The 23,806-nt window shown below is 46.7% G+C and overlaps 1 protein-coding gene across 1 annotated transcript in view; it reads right to left on the bottom strand.

Moving 5' to 3' along the window:
• Positions 1 to 23,806, bottom strand: part of FAR2 (fatty acyl-CoA reductase 2) — a 153,779-nt gene that overhangs the window by 42,273 nt on the left and 87,700 nt on the right. The window contains exons 2-3 of the mRNA XM_029050350.1: positions 6,374 to 6,609; positions 1,294 to 1,469 (exon numbers count right to left, since the gene is read on the bottom strand). Coding sequence (XP_028906183.1) covers positions 1,294 to 1,469; positions 6,374 to 6,609 — 412 coding nt within the window. The remainder of the gene's footprint in view (positions 1 to 1,293; positions 1,470 to 6,373; positions 6,610 to 23,806) is intronic.

The raw sequence follows: 23,806 nt of genomic DNA, 5'->3' as shown, positions 1-23,806 counted from the left end.
TTCAAAGCCTTATTGCAGGCCCATCTCCTCCAAGAAGCCTTCCCAGACTAAGCCTCATTTCCTCTTCTCCCACTCCCTTCTGCATCACCCCGATTCGCTCCCCTTTACTCACCCCTCCCTCAGCCCCACGACGCTTACGTGTGTGTCGGTAATTTATGTATTTATATTAATGTCTAGACCGTCTACAGGGGGAGACAGACATTAATATAAATACACAAATTACAGACACGTACCTAATCAATCAGTCATGTTTATTAAGTGCTTACTCTGTGCAGATCACTGTACTAGGTGCCTGGGAGTGTACGATTTAATAGAAGCAGCGTGGCTCGGTGGAAAGGGCCTGGGCTTGGGAGTCAGAGGTCGTGGGTTCTAATCCTGGCTCCACCACTTATCAGCTGTGTTACTCTGGGCAAGTCACTTAACTTCTCTGTGCCTCAGTTACCTCATCTCTAAAATGGAGATTAAGACTGATTACCTTGTGTCTACCCCAGTGCTTAGAATAGTGCTTGGCACATAGTAAGCACTTAACAAATACCATTATTATTATTATTATCATTATTATTAACAGAGTTGGTAGACATGCTCCCTGCCCACAACAAGTTTACAATCCAGAGGGAGAGACTGACTTTAATATAACTACATAAATTACAGATTTGGACATGATCAATCAGCCATATTTATTGAGCGCTTACTATGTGCAGAGCACTGTACTAGGCACTTGGGAGGGTACAATTTAACAGAGTCGGTAGGCACTTTCCCTGCCCACAATTAGCTTACAGCCCAGAGGGAGAGACAGACTTAATCTGAATAAATAAATTACGGATATGTACATGATTAATGAGTCATATTTGCTGAGGACTTACTGTGGGCAGAGCATTGTGCTACACGGTTGGGAGAGGACGATATAACAGCATTGGTAGACAGACAACATAGTGGCCCACAGAGAGATCCCAACCTAGAGCAGCCTCCTGTTAGCACTTATTGATTGATTGATTTATTATTTATTTTGATTAAATGTCCGTCTCTCCCTCTAGACTGTAAGCTCGTTGTGGACAGGGAATGGGTCAGTTTAGTGCTCTGTTCTACTCTCCCAAGCACTCAGTACAGTGCTCTGCACCCAGTAAACGCTCAATAAATTTGATAGAATGAATAAAAATGGGGCCTCTGACTTGGCCACTTGACCCCTCCAAGGCCCCAAGCGGGAAACGTAAGTGCTTAGTACAGTGCTCTGCACACAGTAAACACTCAATAAATACGATTAAATGAATGAATGACTGAAAAGCGGGAACTTACCTCAATGGGTCATCGAAGCGAACAGTGGCGGCACAGTGGAAGATGATGTTGATGCACCCCAGGAGTTCCTGCAAGTTCTCTTTGCTGATGGCCAGATCCCCCTGCTTGAGGTCGGCGTAAATGGGTTTGATCTTCTCCTTGATGTTGGGACAGGTTTCTTTGACTTTGTCGAAGAGCTGAAACCCAAGCGGACCCTCCGATCATTGAGTGACAGCAAAATCTCACGGTGTCTTAAGGGGCGGAGGGGAAAACCATCAGTCGATCGCATGTATTGATCACTTGCTATGTGCAGAGCGGTGTACTGAGCGCTTGGGAGAGCATTCATTCACTAGATCGTATTTATTGAACGAATGCTACGTACAGAGCAGTGTACTAGGTACTTGGGAGAGTATTCATTCATTCAACTGTACTTATTGTGCGCTTGCTATGTGCAGAGCAGTGTACTAAGAATTTGGGAGAGTATTCATTCACTCAGTTGTATTTATTGAGCGCTTGCTATATGCAGAGCAGTGTACTAAGTACTCGGGAGAGCATTCATTCAGTTGTATTTATTGAGCACTTGATATGTGCCGAGCAGTTTACCAAGAATTTGGGAGAGCATTCATTCAACTGTATTTATTGAGCGCTTGCTATGTGCAGAGCCGTGTACTAAGAATTTGGGAGAGCATTCATTCAATTGTATTTATTGAGCGCTTGGTCTGTGCAGAGCAGTGTACTAAGAATTTGGGAGAGTATTCATTCACTCGGTTCTATTTATTGAGCGCTTGCTATATGCAGAAGAGTGTCCTAAGTACTTGGGAGAGTATTCATCATTCAATTGTATTTACTGAGCGCTTGCTATGTGCAGAGCACTGTACTGAACTCTTGGGAGAGAAATCATCTATTCAGTTGTATTGATTGAGTGCTTAGGGTATGCAGAACATTGTACTAAGCACTTGAAGAGTGTATTAAGCACTTGAGTACAATGCAACAGAATTAGCAAACACATTCCCTGCCCATAACAAACTTACACTCTGGGTTGGGAGAACGAGGAAACATTTTAGGGCAGAAATAGGAAAACTACATCTCACTAACGTCTTTGTATACGGCCCATTTCATTAGGGAAGGAAAAGTAAATCTAACTGTAGTTAATATCTAAACCAATTTAGGCACCTTCTCTATATAATAATGTTGGTATTTGTTAAGCGCTTACTATGTGCCGAGCACTGTTCTAAGCTCTGGGGTAGACACTGACCTCCCTTCCTTCTCTCTGACCTCCCTTCCTCCTCTCTCGCCCCGCTCCGGTCTATTCTTCACTCCGCCGCCCGGCTCATCTTCCTGCAGAAACGATCTGGGCCTGTCACTCCCCTTCTTAAGCAACTCCAGTGGTTGCCTATCGACCTCCGCTCCAGACAAAAACTCCTCGCTCTAGGCTTCGAGGCTCTCCATCACCTTGCCCCTTCCTACCTCTCCTCCCTTCTCTCTTTCCACCGCCCACCCCGCACGCTCCGCTCCTCCACCGCCCACCTCCTCGCCGTCCCTCGGTCTCGCCCGTCCCGCCGTCGACCCCCGGGTCGCGTCCTCCCGCGGTCCCGGAACGCCCTCCCTCCTCACCTCCGCCAAACTGATTCTCTTTCCCTCTTCAAAACCCTACTTAAACTCACCTTCTCCGAGAGGCCTTCTCAGACTGAGCTCCTCTTCTCCCTCTACTCCCTCTGCCATCCCCCCTTTACCCTTCCGCAGCTAAACCCTCTTTTTCCCCTTTTCCCTCTGCTCCTCCACCTCTCCCTTCCCATCCCCACAGCACTGTACTCGTCCGCTCAACTGTATATATTTTCGTTACCCTATTTATTTTGTTAATGAATTGTACATCGCCTCGATTCTATTTAGTTGCCATCGTTTTTACGAGACGTTCTTCCCCTCGACTCTATTCATCGCCATCGTTCTCGTCCGTCCGTCTCCCCCGATCAGACCGTAAGCCCGTCGAACGGCAGGGACCGTCTCTATCTGTTGCCAACTTGTTCATTCCAAGCGCTTAGTACAGTGCTCTGCACATAGTAAGCGCTCAATAAATACTATTGAATGAATGAATGAAAGGTTGTCCCACGTGGGGCTCACAGTCTGCATCCCCATTTTACAGATGAGGTAACTGAGGCAGCGAGAAGTTAAGTGACTTGCCCAAAGTCACACAGCTGACAAGTGACCGAGCCGGGATTCAAACCCATGACCTCTGACTCCAAAGCCCGTGCTCTTTCCACTGAGCCACGCTGCTTCTCTATAACCCCAAATAACTTCAGAAATGTATAGGTGACAGGCATACGGACACGCATGCATGCGTGCAAAAAATAATCAGAATAATTAGGATTAATACATTTGGTTAACTTTGGTTTTGATTCTTACTGGAGAGAAGATAAAGATGATCTTTCAAGACCTCTTCCCAATCTATGATTCTGATGTTTTCTTTTTTATTATCATATCTATTAAGCGTTTGTACTATGTTCTAAGCCATGGGGTAGATACAGACTAATCAGCTTGGACACAGTCCATGTTCCAGGTGGCGCTTATGGTCTTAATTCCCATTTTACTGATGAAGTAACTGAGGCCCAGAAAAGTGAAGTGACTTGCCCAAGGTCACACAGCAGACAAGGGGCAGAGCCAGGATTAGAAACAGGTCTTTATGGATTCCAGGATGGTGCTATAGCCCTATGGCCATGCTTCTTCTCTATTTGTATATCATGGCATTCACCCCCTCAAAGAGGAAATGGGTCCAAAATGTAAACTAAATCTTAAATCCATTGAGAAGTCAGAAAATAAAGCAATGCTTCCGTATGAGGGGGCTGATATCTTAGCATTAAGAGCTATTCGTCTTTGTCTCAGAAAGGGAGACAGAAAGGAGACACTCCGAGCAATCTAAATTACCGCCTGGAGCCAGACAACCCTGCAGATTCCTTCTAGAAATTCTACCTTAAGGAGAAAGTAATGATAATGATGGCATTTGTTAAGCACTTACCATGTGCCAGGCACTGTTCTAAGTGCTGGGTTAGATACAAAGAAAGATAAGCAGATGTTGTTAGTTTTTGGATAACCCAAGTTAATGATCAGTACCAGACTAGGATCCCTCTCAGGTTGGCACCTGGAGAGTTTCCAGTCCTCTACCAAGTCTCAACTACGGGAGGGAGAGTGGAGCGGAGGCCTGTCTGTTCCGTTCCTAGCTCGGGCGGCGGCTAGCGAGCGGCGGGCCGTCGGCTACGGGTCGAAACTCCCCCGTGCTGGGCGGCGGGGGCACGGGAGAGAGTTGAAGGTGGAGACTCAAGTTGACTATGTGGAAGGCGGCAATGGTTCAACCGCTTCCGGATTTTGACCAGGAAAACTCTCCAGATCCACTACCGGAACGATGGCAGACGGAGAGCGGGCGTTCCGGGAGAGATGTGTCTGTGGTGTCGCTATGGGTCGGAAACGACTCGACGGCATAAGGCAAAACCAGACTAGGGGTAACTCAAGATTTTGATTTAAGGCATATTTTGCTTATGGGCTGTGAGTGTGAATACTCTCTGCTAAAGGAGACTTAAGTATTTGACTTTGATACCTCCATGTATATTTATAGAGAAGTATATGAAGGTATATATACATACAAGTATCAAAGTCACAAAAAGTCTCCATATATGTAAAGTATACAGTATATGGTCAATTCTTGTACTTCCCTTTCTCTGAAGAGAGGTGTGTGTGAATAACAATAATAATTATGGCATTTGTTAAGAGCTTACTATGTGAAGCTCACCTTCCCAATATTGCCAAGATCCACTCCTTCTTCTCCATCCAAACTGTTACCTTGCTGGTACAAGCTCTCATAATATCCCAACTAGATTAATGTGTCAATCTCCTCTCTGATCTCCCTTCCTCCTGCGTCTCCCCACTCCAGTCTATTCTTCTTTCCGCTGCCCAGATTATCTTTCTACAGAAACGATTTGGGCATGTCACTCCCCTCCTCAGAAACCTCCAGTGGTTGTCTATCAACCTTTGAAAGAATCAAAAACTCCTCACTCTTGGCTTCAAAGCTCTCCATCATCTGGCCCCCTCCTACCTCACCTCCCTTCTTTGCTTCTCCATCCCAGCTGGTACAATCCACTCCTCTGCCGCCGCTCAGCTCCTCAATGGGCCTCGCTCTCGCCCGTCCCGCCGTCGACCCCCGGCCCACGTCCTACCGCTGTCCCGGAACGCCCTCCCTCCTCACCTCCGCCAAATTCTCTTCCCCTCTTCGAAGCCCTACTGACAGCTCCCCTCCTCCAGGAGGCCTTCCCACACTGAGCTCTCCCTTGCCCTCTGCTCTTCCCCCTCCCTTCCCCTCAGCACTGTGCTCATTTGCATACATTATTTATTACCCTATTTATTTTGTTAATGAGGTGTATAGCTCCTTGATTCTATTTATCTTCATGATGAACAGTTTTGTTCTGTTCTGCTTTGCTGTCTGTCTCCCCCGTTTAGACTGTGAGCCCGTTTTGGGCAGGGATTGTCTCTATCTGTTGCCAAATTGTACATTCAAAGCACTTAGTACAGTGCTCTGCACATAGTAAGCGCTCAATAAATACTGTTGAATGAATGAATGAATCCCCATTTTACAGATGAGGTAACTGAGGCTGAGAAGTTAAGTGACTTGTCCAAAGTCACACAGCTGACAAGAGGAGGAGTCAAGATTAGAACTCATGACCTCTGACTTCCAAGCCTGGGCTCTTTCCACTGAGCCACACTGCTTCTCAAGCAGAAGGAGAGAAGCTAGGAGAGGTAGGAGGGGGTAAGGGGATGGAGAGCTTTAAAGCCAATGGTGAGGAGTTTTTGTTTGAGATGGAGGTGGATGGGCAACCACTGGAGATTTTTGAGAAGCAGGGTGACATGTCCTGAACGTTTTTGTTGAAAAATGATCCTGTCAGCAGAGTGAGGTATCTGGCTTGATTAACTTGTCTCTATCCCAGCACTTAGAGCAGTGTTTGAGAACAGTGTGTGCCAAATTGTACATTCCAAGCGCTGAGTACAGTGCTCTGCACACAGTAAGTGCTCAATAAATACAATAAATACGAATATAAAATAATCAATAATAACAACTCACCTTGCACTTGAGCATCTCGGTTACTCTCTGCTGCATCGACTGTCCAGACTTGGGCCTGACGAGGATGTAGATGGCTTTGAGGTCAGGACTCGTGCGTAAAAGTTTCTCCACCAGCACTTTGCCCATGAACCCCGTGGCTCCCGTGATGAGGATCGATTTCTCGTTGTAGAAGGCTGCGATGGTAGACATGGCGACCCCCTCGTTTTCTTTTCTTACCGGCTTCTGGAAGAAGATCTCTAAGAGGAAGCATAAAAATCGCAGCATTATGAGCCCCAAATCTTGCAGGATCCGTGTAACTGGAAATACGGGTGGGAGGTTCCTAAAATAATAATAGTAACAATATGATTTAAGTGCTTACTATGTGCCAGGCATTGTAATAATAATACTGATAATTATGGTATTTAAGTGCTTAACTATGTGCCAGGCACTCTACTAAGCACCGGGGCGGATACAAGGAGATGGGGTTGGACACAGTTCCCGTCCCACACGGAGCTCACAGCCTCCATCCCCATTTTAAAGATGAGGTAACAGACTCAGAGAAGTGAAGTGGTTTTCCCCATGTCGCACAGCGGACACATCCCACATGATGCTAGGTTGGAATGTTTGGAACGTCAAGGCAGCCCGAAAAGGAGGAGAAACATTGCTCCACTGAAGATTAGCGGACCATTGTCCACGTTCTTTCACCCGTAGTTCAGTCAGTCAATCAAGCAATGGTATTTATTGAGCGCTTACTATGTGCAGGGCTTGGGAGAGTACAATACAACCGAGTTGGTAGACAAGCTCATTGCCCACAGTGAGCTTACCGTCTAGTTGTACATTCCAAGCGCTTAGTACAGTGCTCCGCGCATAGTAAGCGCTCAATAAATACTACTGAATTGAATGGATGAATAGTTGAGGCAAAGGGGCTCCGCGGGTTCATTCATTCATTCAATCGTATTTTTTAAGAGCTTTACTGGGTGCAGAGCACTATATGAAATGTTTAGAAAAGTTCAATACAACAATAAACATCCCAACAAGCTCACGTTCTAGGGGGGAAAGGCAGAAATCAGCATAAAGTAATAAAATTAGAGATAAGGACATAAGTGCTGTGGGGCTGGGAGGTGGGGAGAGCAAAGGGAGCAAGTCAGGGTGATGCAGAAGGGAGTGGGAGAAGAGGAAAAGGGGGGCTCAGTCTGGGAAGGCCTCCTGGAGGAGATGGGCCTTCAGTAAAGCTTTGAAGTCGGGGAGAGTCACTGGCTGGTGGAGGTGAGGAGGGAGGGCGTTCCGGGTCGGCGGGAGGACGTGGGCCGGGGGTCGCCGGCGGGATGGGCGAGGACGAGGCCCCGTGAGGAGGTGAGCGGCGGCAGAGGAGAGGAGCCTGCGGGCTGGGCTGGAGGAGGAGAGAAGGGAGGGGAGGTAGGAGGGGGTGAGGTGAGGGACAGCTTTAAAGCCAATGATGAGGGTTACTTGGCTAACCCCAAGAGGGTTACTATGTGCCAGACACTACACTAAGCACTGGGGTGGATACAAGCAAATTGGGCTGGGCACAGTCCCTGTCCTGTGTAGGGCTCACAGTACCAATCCCCACTTCACAGATGAGGGAACTGAGGCCCAGAGAAGTGAAGTGACTTCCCCAAGGTCACACAGCAGACAAGTGGTGGAGCCGGCATTCGAACCCATGACCTTCTGACTCCCAGGCCCGGGCTCCGCCCACGAGGCCAGGCTACCATAATGACTGTGCTATTTCCAAAGCCCACTCTTGGTGCTAAGCGTAGGGTTGAGACAAAGCTAAGAGATCAGACTCAGTCCATGATCCACCCAGGGTTCGCAACCAGTCTCATCCCCGTTTTACAGATATGGAAACTGAGGCCCAGAGGAATTAAGTGGCTTGTCCGGGGCCACACAGTAGTTACATTTTATTAAGCACGTACCTTGCACAGAGCACTGTACTAAGGGCTTGGAAAGAGAATATAGGGAATTAGAGATAGATTAGTTTATTTATTAGCTGGATTATCTCATTTTGGACATGTCATCATTCATTCATTCATTCAATAGTATTTATTGAGCGATTACTATGTGCACAGCACTGTACTAAGCGCGACTGATTCTCTGTAGAAGACACTAACACTAGGAAAAGTCTGGGTAAAATGGGGAAGAAGCAGCCCGGCGGCTAGACGGATAGAGACCGATTAGACCGTAAGCCCGTCAAAGGGCAGGGACTGTCTCTGTTACCGATTTGTACATTCCAAGCGCTTAGTACAGTGCTCTGCACATAGTGAGCGCTCAATAAATACTATTGAATGAAAAATGAAAGAAAAGACCGTAGCAGTGGTAAAGGAAGAACCATTAGCAAGGTGACAGATTATGGTAGAAGATAAGATGTTCTGGAGAAAATATATCTACAGAGTCGCTATGAATCGGAAACAACTTGACGGCATTTAATAATAATAATGATAATAATAATAGTAATACTATGTCACTGGTACAGCTCACAACCTATGTAGTTCAGCAGAATAGCTGAGGGTAAAATGTCCAGACTCTCGGGCCATGCTGCCTCCACAAAAAAAGTACCTATTGACACCTGAGCATATTCAAGAGAAACAGCGTGACTTAGTGGAAAGAGCCTGGGCTTGGGAGTCAGAGATCGTGGGTTCTAAACCCGACTCCACCACTTGTCTGCTGTGTGACTTTGGGCAAGTCACTCAACTTCTCTGTGCCTCAGGTCCCTCATCTGTAAAATGGGGATGAGAACTGTGAGCCCCGCATGGGACAACCTGATTACCTTGTATCTCCCCAGTGCTTAGGACAGGGCTTGGCACATAGTAAGCCCTTAACAAATACCATCAATATTATTATTATTATTTTTATTATTATTCAACTCGGCCAATCAGTGTGTGAGACTCTTGGTTTGCCCTGTGAGTCCCTTTCTGTTTATTTTTATTTCTCTTGATGTTGAACCATCCATCAAGCAACCAATCAGTGGTATTTATTGAGTGTTTACCGTGTGCAGAGCACTATGGTAATTATAGTAATCATAGTAATGGTATTTATGAAGAGCTTACTGTTTGCCAAGCACAGTACTAAATGCTGGGGTAGATATCGGATCATCAGATCCCACATGGGGCTCACAATTTAAGTAGGAGGGAGCTCAGGAAATAATAATAATAATTTGTGATTATGGTGTTTGTTTAATACTTCCTAGGTGCCAAGCACTGTTCTAAGCACTGGGGTAGATACAAGATAATCAGGTTGTCCCATGTAGGGCTCACAGTCTTCATCCCCATTTTATAGATGAGGCAACTGAGGCACAGAGAGGTTAAGTGGCTTGCCCAAAGTCACAGAGCAGACCAGTGGCGGAGGCGGAATTAGAACCCACGACCTCTGACTCTCAAGCCCAGGCTCCTTCCACTAAGCCACGCTATTTCTCTTGAATATGCTCCGTTGTCAATAGGTACATTTTTTTGTGGAGGCAACATGGCCCGAGAGACTGGACATTTTACCCTCAGCTATTCCACTGAACTGAATAGACTGTGAGCCCTTCCAGTGACATATTATTATTATTATTATTAATAAATGCAGTCAAGTCGTTTCCAATTCATAGCGACTTTACGGATATATTTTCTCCAAAGGATCTTATTTTCTGCCATAAATCGTAACCTCGCTGACTGTTCTTCCTTTACCATTGTTACGGTCTCCATCTATCTTGCTGCCGGTCCGTCTCTTCCACGGTTTCCTTGGACTTTCCCTGGAACATTAAGCCACGCTGCAGATGAGGGAACTGAGGCACAGAGCGTTGTGGGCAGGGAATGGGTCTGTTTATTGTTCTATTCTTCTCCCAAAACCCTTTGCACACAGTGAGCACTCAATAAACACGATCGACTGATTGACCTATCAATAATGATATAACAATATACATTAATTAGAGAATGCTTTAGAGAAGCAGCGTGGCTCAGTGGCAAGAGCCCGGGCTTGGGAGTCAGAGGTCATGGGTTCGAATCCCGGCTCTGCCACTTGGGAGCTGCGTGACTGTGGGCAAGTCACTTCACTTCTCCGTGCCTCAGTTCCCTCATCTGTAAAATGGGAATGAAGACCGTGAGCCTCACGTGGGACAACCTGATTACCCTATGTCTACCCCAGCGCTTAGAACAGTGCTTTGCACATAGTAAGCGCTTAACAAATAAAGAAAAAAAATTAATGATAATTATTATGATACTTGTTAAGTGCTTACTATGGGCCAGGCGCTGGGGTGGATACAAGCAAATCGGGTCGGTCACAGTCCCAGTCCTACAAGGCGCTCATAGTCTCAGTCCCCATTTTACACATGGGGCAACTGAGGACCAGAGAAGAGAAGTGACTTGCCAAAGGTCACACGGCAGACAAGTGGCGGAACCAGGATGAGAACCCATAATAATAATGCTGGTATTTGTTAAGCGCTTACTATGTGCCGAGCACTGTTAAGCGCTGGGGGAGACACAGGGGAATCAGGTTGTCCCACGTGGGGCTCACAGTCTTAATCCCCATTTTACAGATGAGGTCACTGAGGCACCGAGAACCCACGACCTTCTGACTCCCAGGCCCGGGCTCTACCCACTAGTCTGTGCTGCTTCTAGACTTTGAAGGGGAGGGGAGGAAGAGGGGGTCTGACCTATATGGAGGGGGAGAAAGTTCCAGGCCCGAGGGTGGTTGTCGGACGGGTGTCGGTGGAGAGACAAATTAAATCAGGGCAAAGCCAGCAAGCTGGTCCAGGAGGGTGAAATGTGTGGGCTGGACTGTAGTAGGAGATCAGTGAAATACGCTGGGAGGAGGCGGGTTGTGTGAGAGCTTTAGGGTCGATCAGAGATGGAGGGCAATCACCGGAGGCCCTTGAGGAGTGGGGAATAGTGGATTGTACTTCTTTTTAGGAAAGCGAGCCGGGCAACAGATTGAAGTATGGACTGGAGTGGGGAGAGACAGGAGGCCGGGAGGTCAGCGAGGAGGCTGATGCGGTAATAATAATAATAATAATGATGTTGGTATTTGTTAAGCACTTACTATGTGCAGAGCACTGTTCTAAGCTCTGGGGTAGATACAAGGTAATCAGGTTGTCCCACGTGAGGCTCACAGTTAATCCCCATTTTATAGATGAGGTAACTGAGGCCCAGAGAAGTGAAGTGACTCGCCCACAGTCACACAGCTGACAAGGGGCAGAGCCGGGAGTCGAACCCGTGACCTCTGACTCCGAAGCCCGGGCTCTTTCCACTGAGCCACGCCGCTTCTCCAAGTCAAGGTGGGTTAGGATAAGTGCTTGGGTGAGCAGAGTAGTAGTTTGGATGGAGAGGAAAGGGTGGGTTTTAGCGATGGAAGACAGAGCCTGAGTGGAAATCAATAGGAAAGAAGAACTCCAGGAAAACGAGAGAGTAAAAGATGTGTCACGGAAGAATCACTGCTGCAATAGCTCACCAGCCTGACGGCTGAAAGCAAGCGGCGCGTTTGGCTGGAGGAATTTCACAGTAGGTTCATAAAAGGGATGGCAAATAAATGTATTCGTTCTATTTTTTACATCATTTACTTTTAGGGTAATTAGTTTTGTCACGTTCGTTGATCCTAATATTCATTTCGAGTATAGATTTTTGGATTACATGTATTTATAAAAAAGGACCGGTCGTAATAAGGGAAGTACTGGGGCGATGAGCTTAGTGGATCAATCAACGGCATTCCTGGGCGCTCCCTGTGCGCAAAGCATTATACGAAGCAGTTGGGAAAGTACAGTAGAACGGAGGTGGTGGTCGTGGATCAATTAAGAATGGTATGTACTGAGTGCTTACTATGTGCAGAGCACTGTACTAGGCATTTAGGAGAGTACAACATAAACTCTAAACAGTAAGCTTGTCTCTAGACCGTAAGCTCGTTGTGGACAGGGAATGTGTCCGTTTATTGTTCTCCCAAGCGCTTAGTACAGTGCTCTGGACGTACTCAATAAAGAAGCCTAGTGGATAGACCATGGGCCTGGGAATCGGAAGGAACTGGATTCTCATCCCGGTGCTCCGCTTGCCTGGTCATGTGACCTTAGGTAAGTCGTTTCACTTCTCTGTGCCTCATTTACTTCATCTGTATAATGGGAATTAAGACTGTGAGTCCCATGTGGGACAGGGACTGCGTCCAATCTGATTAGCTTGTATCGACCCCGGTGCTTAGTCCTGTGCCTGGCACATAGTAAATGCTGAAAAAATACCACTAAAAATAAACAGATACGATTGCAAAAACAGTTAAAATGACTTTGCTTAAAATAGGGGATCCTGTGTAATTCAGAGTGTTCCTTCTTAGACTTGGGTTCTAATTCTGGCGCAGTTTCATGCCTGCTGTGTGACTTTAGGGCGGAAGCTTAAACTTCCCTGCGCCTCAGTTTCCTCATCGTTAAAATGGAGATTCGATACCTGTCCTGCTCCCCATAGATCGTGACCCTCACGTGAGGTATCTATCCCAGCGCCTAGAACATAGTAAGCACTTCAGATCTACCACAATTATTATAATTATTGCCTGAAATCTTGAAAGGTCCTGGCCCCAGGCAGGAATTTCCCTGAAAGACTCATGTCAGAACGTGAAATGTGCAGATGACGGGGCAACTCTTTTGCCAAGCACTTTAATGAAGCAGAAGCTTTGCTACAGTGAATGCATCTCTGGGAAAAAAAAAGAGCAGGAAGTTAGGCAAGAGTTATAAAGGAGCCAAGTAGCCCTCAGATCTTTTTATGGCTGAATTTTACCGAGACTCACCACACACTCATTATCACAATAAACTCATTGAAACCCCAAGGTTCAGAGAGCACAGTTCCGATATTTCAACTGTAAATTCCAGTTGGTTCAAAGCTCAGTGCCTCCCGAAGTGCTGGAATTTTGAGGAAAAAAAGGTGATTTTGGCTAAATAATAATAATTACTGTATTTGTCAAGCTCTTATTACGTGCTGAGCTCTGTTCTAAGGCGCTAGGGTAGATACAAGGTAATCAACTTGTCCCACGTGGGGCTCACAGTCTCAGTCCTCATATTACAGTTGAGGGAACTGAGGCACAGAGAAGTGAAGTGGCTTGCCCAAGGTCACATAGCGGACAAGTGGCGGCATTAGAACCCACGACCTCTGACTCCCAAGCCCGGGCTCTTTCCACTGAGCCAAGCTGCTTCTCTAGTGACTTTCCCAAGGTCACACAGCAGGCAGGTGGCAGAGCCTAGAGTAGACACCAGGTATTCAGGCTCCCAGGCCTGTGCTCTTTCCACGGGCCCACACTGCTTCTTCCTTGACTATGAATTTGGGCAAGTCTCCACCTGGTTTATCTAACTTGACACACTGTAGGCAGCGTGGCTCACTGGAAAGAGCCCGGGCTTGGGAGTCAGAGGTCATGGGTTCGTATCCCGACTCTGCCGCTTGTCAGCTGTGTGACTGTGGGCAAGTCGCTTCTCTGTGCCTCAGTTCCCTCATCTGTAAAATGGGGCTTAAAACTGTCAGCCCCTCATGGAACAACCTGATCTCCTTGTATCCCCCAGCGCTTAGAACAGTGCTTTGCACATAGTAAGCGCTTAACAAATACCACCATTTTTTTTTAATCCCACGAGAAGCAGTGTGGCTCAGCGGCAAGAGCCCGGGCTCGGGAGTCAGAGGTCGTGGGTTCTAATCCCAGCTTCCCCACTTGTCAGCTGTGTGACTTTGGGCAAGTCACAGCTTCAACTACCATCTCTACAGGGATGACACCCAAATCTACATCTCCTCCCTTGTTCTCTCTTCCTCTCTCCAGGCTCACATCCCCTCCCGCCTTCAGGACATCCCTACTTAATAATGTTGGTATTTGTTAAGCGCTTACTATGTGCAGAGCACTGTTCTAAGCGCTGGGGTAGATACAGGGTAATCAGGTTGTCCCACGTGAGGCTCACAGTTAATCCCCATTTTACAAATGAGGGAACTGTGGCACAGAGAAGTTAAGTGACTTGCCCACAGTCACACAGCTGACAAGTGGCAGAGCCGGGAGTCGAACTCATGACTTCTGACTCCGAAGCCCAGGCTCTTTTCCACTGAGCCACGCTGCTACCCCTACTTGGAGGTCCTCCTGCCACCTCTAACTCAACATGTCTAAAACAGAGCTCCTTTTATTCCCACTCAAATCCTATTCTCTCCCGGACTTTCCCGTTACTGTAGATGGCACCACCATCCTTCCCATCTCACGAGTCCATAACCTTGGCATTATCCTCAACTCTGCTCTCTCATTCCACCCACATATCCAATCCTTGCCAAATCCCGTCGTTCTCACCTCCACAACATCACTAAAATCCACCTTTTCCTCTCCATCAAACCACTACCATATTAGTTCAGTCTCTCATCCTCTTCCCCCTAAATTACTGCATCGGCCTCCTTTCTGACCTCCCAACTTCCTGTCTCTCCCCACTCCAGTCCGTACTTCATTCCGCTGCCCAGATTATCTTTCTACAGAAACGTTCAGGGCACGTCACCCCCCCACCTCAAAAATCTCCAGTTGTTGCCTATCCACCTCCGTATCTTACAAAAACTCCTCACCACTGGCTTTAAAGCTCTCCATCACCTTGCCCCCTTCTACCTCAGCCCCCTTTTCTCTAACCCAGTCCGCACGCTTCGCTCCTCCGGTGCTAAACTTCTCACTAGGCTTCCATCTCTCCTGTCTCGCTGCCAGCTCCTGGCCCACGTCCTGCCTCTGGCCTGGAACGCCCTCCCTCCTCAAATGCACCAGACGACCACTCTTCTCCCGCTTCAAAGCCTTACTGGAGGCCCGTCTCCTCCTAGAGGTCTTCCCAGACTAAGCCTCGCTTTTCCTCATCTCCCACTCTCTTCTGTGTCATTCTGACTCACACCCTTTGCTCTTCCCACCCCTCTCCCCACCCCACAGCACTTATATATCTGTCATTTTACTTATTTATATTAATGTCTGTTTACTTGCACTGATGTCTGCCTCCCCCCCCAAGACTGTGAGCTCACTGTGGGCAGGGATTGTCTACACTGCTGTGTTGTACTTTCCCAAGCACTTAGTACAGTGCTCTGCACACAGTAAGCAGTCATTAAATACGATTGAATGAATGAATGAATGAAGCACTGGAGTTTCTTGAGGAGTGGGGAGACGTGGACTGAACGTTGTTGAAAAATGATCCAGCAGCAGAGTGAAGTATGGTTTGGAGTGGGGAAAGAGGGAGATGAGGAAGTCCGCATGGAAGCAAATACAACAGTCAAGGCGGGATAGGATAAATGCTTGAATCAGCACCGGAACAGTTTGGATGGACAGGAAAGGGTGAAATTAGCAATTTCAACATCCTCATTTTTAGAGCCGCCCTGCATCTCTTTCTCTCAGTCGAGGGATGGGAAGGAGAGAGAAGCACCAAAGAATTCAGAAATAGTGGCAAGAACACGGGTTTGGGAAACAGAGGACGTGGGTTTCAATCCCTACTCCACTATTTAATAATAATAATTGTAGCGTTTGTTAAGGGCTTACTATGTGCCAGGCACTGTAGCTAAGCGCTGAGGTAGATACGAGCAAATACGGTTGGACACAGTCCATGTCCCACATGGGGCTCACAGTCTCAATCCCCATTTTACAGATGAGGTAATAGACACAGAGAAGTAAAGTGACTTGCCCAAGGTCATACAGCAGACAAGTGGCAGAGCCAGGGTTAGAACCAGGGACCTTCTTACGTCCAGGCCCGTGCTCTATCCACTAAAGCCTACAGCCACCTGTCTGCTGCCTGTTTGGGAGAGTATAACAATATAACAGACACATTTGAATCAAACTGGTATTACGTAGTCTAAGCCTGGTTCTGTTATAATTAATGATTAATAATAATTAGAGTACTGGTTAAGCACTTACTATGTACTAATCACTGTTCTAAGCTCTGGGGTAGATACAAGTTAAGCAGGTTGAACACAGTCCCTGTCCCACATGGGGCGCACACTCTTAATCCCCATTTTACAGATGAAGCGACTGAAGCTCAGAGAAGTGAGGTGACTTGAACAAGGTCACACAGGAGACACGTGACAGAGCCGGGATTAGAACCCAGATCCTTCTGACTCCCAGGCCCAAATTCTAGCTACTGCGCCACGCTGCTGATGGAAGGTTTGGGGAAATGGCAGGAATCAGATCGTAAGCTTCTTGTGGGCAGGGAATGTCACTGTTTATTGTTGTATTGTACTTTTCCAAGCGCTTAGTACAGTGCCCTGCACGCAGTAAACACTCAATAAATGCGACTGAATGAATGAAATGCTTCAGAATTCTGTAAGAGCTTCCCAGTATTCCAGCCACTGTGGTTTCACTTAGGAGAGCGTGGCCTGGTGTCTAGAGCACGAGCCAGGGAGTCAGAAGGACGTGGGTTCTAATCCCCACTCGGCCTTTTGTCTGCTTCTTGACCCTGGGCAAGTCACTTCATTCTCTGGGCCTCAGTTACCCCATCTGTAAAATGGGGATTAAGACTGTGAGCTCCATGTGGGACAGGGACTGTGTCCAACCCGATTTGCCCGTATCTACCCCAGTGCTTAGTACAGCGCCTGGCCCATAGTAAGCTGTTAACAAATGCCATTAACAAAAAACAAAACAACACTTAACGTATACCACGATGATAATAATAATCACAATTTTTATTATTCCCTAAACAAAATTGGAAATAGCTTATCCTCCAAGGGTGCTCTCACTTTGTTCTTTGAGTGCAGATCAAAGATAATCTGTTTTAAAAACCAAACAACTGAAACCCCAGGCTACACGGAAGTACACTCCGTGCTTAAACAAATTGAAGACAAAAGAGCATATAGTGATATTTGACTCATTAACTGTCACTAAAAAGAAGAAATGGGTTTGCCAGGTGCTGTTGAAATATTCCAGGGAAGTGCTCAAATGCAAACAAACAAAAAAATGCCTTTCAACCCTTCCTCCTCCCTAGCGAGCGTCTGACTTTATCATCCCTGGGTTCGCCCAAACCCCAACTCCACCTATTTTCGGTGTCTCTCTGTGTGGTTCGAGAAGCCCTGGCAACAGGGTAGTTGAAACTGTGAGCTCGTTGGAGGCACGGAATGTTCCATTTATTGTTCTACTGTACTCTCCCAAAGCGCTTAGTACAGTGCTCTGCACACAGTAAGGGTTCAATAAAGCCGACTGAATGAACGAATGACTGCCGAGAATGATTTTTTACCAATGGTTTTAGTCCTGGCTTCACTGCTTGTCTGCTGCGTGACCTTGGGCAAGTCAGTTCAGTGTGGCTCGGTGGAAAGAGCCCGGGCTTGGGAGTCAGAGGTGGTGAGTTCTAATCCCGACTTCGCATTTACCGCGTGTTTGGGCAAGTCACTTAACTTCTCTGTGCCTCAGTTATCTCATCTGTAAAATGGGGATTAAAACCGTGAGCCCCACGTGGGACAACCTGATCACCTTGTATCCCCTCACGCTTAGAACAGTGCTTTGCACATAGTAAGCGCTTAACAAATACCACCATTTATTTTTTATTTGTTCTCAGTGCCTCCTTTACCTCATCAATAAAATGGAGATTAAAACCGCGAGCCCCATGTGGGCCCTGGACTGTGGCCAACCTGATTAGCTCGTATCCACCTCAGCACTTAGTACAGTGGCTGGAGTAGAGTAAGCACTTAAAAGATACCATCCCCCAGAAAAGTTGACAGCATCCATGGGTGTTTCTGCCTTTGCTTCCTTGTCCCTCTTTCCTTCCGAAGGTTTTGTTTAGAGAGAGCCGCTCCCTTCTCGTTGGCAGTTTGCCACGCTGATCTATGCTCGGCAACTGCCATGATTTGCGGTCACCTAGCTCCTCTTTCTCCTGCGAGGTTAAAACATTTCATTTGCCTTGTTTTCGGTGTCCTAATTTCAGCTCTTATCCAGCCACTCTTCGGGTCTACCACTGTCCCTCACTCTCCTCACGAGGCTCACCCAAGCATAGCTGGGTTAAGGCGAGCACGGCTTTGCAGCTAGGATGGATATTAACATTTGCGATCAGGTCTTATTAATAATAATAATAATAATAATTATAGCACTTGTTAAGTGCTTAGTATGTGCCAAGCGCTTCTAAGTGCAGGGATATTGTCTTATGCCGTCGAGTCGTCTCCGACCCATAACAAATAATAATGATGGCATTTGTTAAGCGCTTATTATGTACCAAGCACTGTTCTAAGTGCTGGACGGGGGTGGGGAATATAAGGTGTTCAGGTTGTCCCATGTGGGGCTCGCAGTCTTAATCCCCATTTTACAGATGAGGGAACAGAGGCACAGAGAAGTTAAGCGACTTGCCCAAACTCACACAGCAGACAAGTAGCGGAGCCGGGATTAGAACCCATGACCTCTGACTCCCAAGCCCGGGCTGTTTCCACTGAGCCACGCTGCTTCTCTGTGACACCAAGGCCACCACAACACACGCCTCTCCCGGAACACCCCGCTCTCCATCTGCAATCGTTCTGGTAGTGGATCCGGAGAGTTTTCTTAGTAAAAATCCAGATGTGGTGGGATAGGTACAAGTTAATCAGGTAGGACACAGCCCCTTGTCCCACATGGGGCTCCTGCTCTTATTCCCGTTTTGCAGATGAGGTAACTGAGGCACAGAGAAGTTTAAGTGACTTGCTCAAGGTCACCCAGCAGACACGTGGCAGAGCCAGGATAAGAATCCAGGTCCTTCTGACTCCCAGGCCCAGGCTCTATCCACTATACCGTGCTGCTTCTCGATCAATCCTATTTGTTGAGCGCTTACTGAGTGCATAAAGCCTGGCTCCACCACTTATCAGCTCTGTGTCTTTGGGTAAGTCACTTAACTTCTCTGTGCCTCAGTTACCTCATCTGTAAAATGGAGATTAAGACTGTGACCCATAAGTGGGGCAACCTGATTACCTTGTATCCACCCCAGAGCTTAGAATAGCTCTTGGCACATAGTAAGTGCTTAACAAATACCATCATTATTATTATAATGCCACGCTAAGCCCCTGAGAGAGGTCATGGGTTCGAATCCCCGCTCTGCCACTTGTCAGCTGTGCGATTGTGGGCAAGTCACTTAACTTCTCTGTGCCTCAGTTCCCTCATCTGTAAAATGGGAATGAAGACTGTGAGCCTCATGTGGGACAACCTGATTACCCCAGTGCTTAGAACAGTGCTCGGCACATAGTAAGCACTTAACAAATACCAACATTATTATTATTATTAAAATATAACAGACTGGGTTAGGCATGTTCCCTGGCCACAACAAGCTTATGGTCTTGATGTGGAAAACCATCTGATATTGAACAAGTTTCTTCTGGTCTCCTGTTCTCCCTCCTTCTTTGGTTGTGAGCCCCATGCAGGGACTATGTTCAATCTACAAATATTAATAATAATAATAATTATTATTATAGTATTTGTTAAGCACCTATGCAAGCCAATCAGGCTGAACACCCTCCCTGACTCACAAGGGACAGTGTTAATCTACCCCAGAGCTTAGAACAATGTTTGACACATAGTAAGCACTTAACAAATACCTTAAAAAAAATGTGGCTGGTACGTTATTTATCGAACTCCCATTTGGTGCAGAGCACTGTACTAGTCAGTTGTATTTATTGAGCTCTTACTCTGTGAAGAGCACTGTATTGAGTGCTTGGGAGAGTTTTCCTGTGTCCCTTGCTTCTTAGTGACGTCGGCTGCGTCTTAACGGCTGTGCGGAAGACAATTTCACAGAGAAATGCCCCCGGATTAGTTTTAGTGCAGACACTGTTCAGTGTTTTGCATTCCCACCAGTCTACTCATTTTTTACATTCATTTTTGCCTCTGTATGTGACACTAACACACAACTAAATTCCCCAAGCATTTCCTCATCCCTAAAATCCAGGAGGTCTATCGGTCATTCTGGACGGGAGATAGCATCATGATCTTCATCACCCTCATTTAGTGGCTTGAACGCATCCAGAGTTTCTTTCGTCGATTTGGTGAACTACAGATAGGTTTATTGATCCCAAGCTAAAATTCAGCCCATTTGCTGAACAGGAGTTTAGCAACGTCGTAAGGTCAGGTGACTTCTGGCTTCTCTAACCCTGTGACTATTGAAATCACCAAAAGAGTCTTATGTCAACTTTTGTAGAAACTTTTTGTTTCTGAGGTAAGTGGGAGGTCATCAGTAACTTTAGGTCCTTGGGGCAGATTTGGAAAGGCTGAGACTAATAATTGCCTTAAAGCACTTAAAGCCACCCCTTGTGAGCCTGATGTGGGCAAGAAGGAAGAAAATACAAAAGAAAGAGAGTACCGACCTTACTACCTTTCCACTCAGAAATCACCCAGATGTAGTTAATGGACTGCTCATATTTCCATGAGGCCCCCATAGAGAAAAAGAACAATAATAATAATAATGGTATTTAAGTGCTTACTATGTGCCAAGGATTGTTCTGAGCGCTAGGGTGATTCCAAGAAAATTGGGTTGGATACGGGCCCTGTCCCATGTGGGGCTCCCAGTCTCAATCTTCATTTTACAGATGAGGTAACCGAAGCCCAGAGAAGTGAAGTAACCTTCCCATGAAGCAAAAACTCCTCACTACTGGCTTCAAAGCTGTCCATCCCCCGGCCCCCTCCTACTTCACCTCCCTTCTCTCCTTCTACAGCCTGGCCTGCACACTCCGCTCCTCTGCCACCGCTCACCTCCTCACTGGGCCTCGTTCTCGCCTGTCCCACATCCTACTGCTGACCCGGAATGCCCTCCCTCCTCACCTCTGCCAAACTAACTCTCTTCCCCTCTTCAAAGCCCTACCGAGGGCTCACCTCCTCCAGGAGGCCTTCCCGCACTGAGCCCCCCTTTCCCTCTGCTCCTCCTCCCCTCACCATCACCCCGACTCCCTCCCTCTGCTCTACCCCCTTCACCGCCCCACAGCATTTGTATATATTATTTATTACTCTGTTCTATTAATGATGTATATATCTCTATAATTCTATTCATCTCTTTTGATGGCACTGATGCCTGTCTACTTGTTTTGTTTTGTTGTCTGTCTCCCCCTTCTAGACTGTGAGCCCATTGTTGGGTAGGGATTGTCTCAATCTGTTGCCAAATTGTACTTTCCAAGAACTTAGTACAGTGCTCTGCACACAGTAAGTTCTCAATAAATCAACTGAATGAAAGAATGAAGTGACTTGCCGAAGGTCACCTAGCAGACATGTGGCAGAGTCCGGATTAGAACCCATGACCTTCTGCCTCCCAGCCCTGTGCTATATGTGACACGGAGAGCGGGGCACGCTAGAAGAACCTGCTAAAGATGGAGCACGTCTTTCCTTTGCTCCGCAGCCATTCCAAAGATCATGCAGTTCGTGATGTTAACTTCCCTGGAAGAAGCCCTAGTTATTTAAAGGAAAATCCCGACTCCACCAGTAGTGTGCTGTGTGACCGTGGGCAAGTCACTTCACTTCTCTGTGCCTCAGTTACTTCATCTGTAAAATGGGGATTGAGACTGTGAGTCCCACGTGGGACAGGGATCGAGTCCAACTTGATTATCTTGTATCTACCCCAGTCCTTAGAACCGTTCCTGGCACATAGCAAAAGCTTAACAAATACCATAAAAATTAAATCCACCCACTGCCCTTGAATCCAAAACAGTGATCGATTTTTAGCCAAGGAAATATGGAAACAGAAAGGAACTTTTTGACTTTTAATGGATCACGGACAATTTCTTTTGTGGACAGGAAACGTGTCCTCCAACTCTGTTGTACTCTCCCAAGTGCTTAGTACAGTCCTCTGCACACAGTAAGTGCTCAATAAAATGAATACCATTGAGTGCTTCTTTAAGAGCACTCTTATTGTTGCTGTTGCTTATACTGTTTAAGCGCTATGTGCCAAACACTGTACTAAGCACGGGGATAGGTATAAGATAACTAGGTCAAACACAGTTCTGTCCCGTATGGGCTCACACTCTATCTATAGATGAGGAAACTGAGGCACATTGAAGTCAAGTGACTTGACCAATGTCAAACAGCAGGCAAGTGGAGGAGGCAGAATTAGAACCCAGGTCCCTTGGCTCCCAGGCTTGTGCTTTTCCCACTAGACCATGCTCCTCTAGATTGTAAATTTGTTGTGGGCAGGGAATGTGTCTGTTTAATGTTGTATCGCACTCTCCCAAGCGCTTAGTACAGTCTTCCGCACACAGCTATCTCCAAACAGTGTGACTTTGTGGAAAGAGTCCGGGCTTGGGAGTCAGAGGTCGCGGTTTCTAATCCCTGCTCTGCTACTTGTCAACTGTGTGACTTTTGGCAAGTCATTTAACTTCTCTGTGCCTCTGTTACCTCATCTGGAAAATGGGGATTAAGACTGTGACCCCCTACAACGGGACAACTTGATGACCTTGTATCTACCCTTATAGAAGCAGCGTGGCTCAGTGGAAAGAGTGGAAAGAGCCCGGGCTTGGGAGTCAGAGGTCATGGGTTCTAATCCCGCTTCTCCACTTGTCAGCTGTGTGACTTTGGGCAGGTCACTTCACTTCTCTGTGCTTCAGTTACCTCCTCTGTAAAATGGGGTTGAAGACTGTGAGCCCCATGTAGGACAACCCGATTACCTTGTTACCCGCCACCCCCACCCCCAGCACTTAGAACAGTGCTTGGCACATAGTAAGCGCTTAAAAATGCCACCATTATTACTACCCTAGCACTTAGAACAGTGTTTGACACATAGTAAGAGCTTAACAAATACCATCATTATTATTCCCCTCCTAGACTGTAAGCCCAGTGTGGGCAGGGATTGCCTCTCTTTATTGCCGAATTGTACTTTCCAAGTGCTTAGTACAGTGCTCTGTACACAGTAAGCGCTCACTAAATACGATTGAATGAATGAATGCTTCTCACTGGTTTTCCATTTTCCCCATAATGGGAGGGAATATGATACTGGCCTTCCCTGAGCTCTTTGCTATTTTAGGGGAAGTTTCCTCCAATCCTCGAGAATACAGGTTTCAGTCCATTTTTAAAAAAATTCAAAACTCATCACCAAAGGTGGCAATAAAATCACTCATCCACTCCAAGTTTCAGCGGCTTGGAAATGGAACGATTCTTTGGGCAAGTCTTTTCTAAGAAAGGATCCAGGGCATTCGAAGCACTTTACACGGACCCAAGCTGTTCGAAAGAGAATGGGAGAGTCCTCCTGTCCTCAAAATTCTTCCTCTGGTGTCTTCCCACAACCCCTCGTTTCTATCGTCCTTCAAAATTCACTCTTTGGAGTGAAATCGGAGGCTCAACTTTCTACTCAGGATAAAAAGATCAAAAGTCCATCTAGCAGGTTGACCACGGATTGCAAAGAATCACTGCCCGAACAGCTCGCGAGTATAAATCGAACAGTTCAACATAGTATTAGCATGCATTTACCCAAGTGCACGTTGATGTGTTTGAAAGCAAATGTTTTATTCATAGTCTCTCTCTCACACACACATGCTCTTAGAATTTATATTGCTTCTCAAAGTTGGAGAGAGAACTTGCCACGATAGTAAACTAACGTGTCTGTAA

The sequence above is a fragment of the Ornithorhynchus anatinus genome, chromosome 2, assembly GCF_004115215.2.
Source record: "Ornithorhynchus anatinus isolate Pmale09 chromosome 2, mOrnAna1.pri.v4, whole genome shotgun sequence".
Lineage (NCBI taxonomy): Eukaryota > Metazoa > Chordata > Mammalia > Monotremata > Ornithorhynchidae > Ornithorhynchus > Ornithorhynchus anatinus.
Note: the sequence above shows the minus strand (reverse complement) of the source record. Positions and strands in the feature narration are given on the sequence as shown.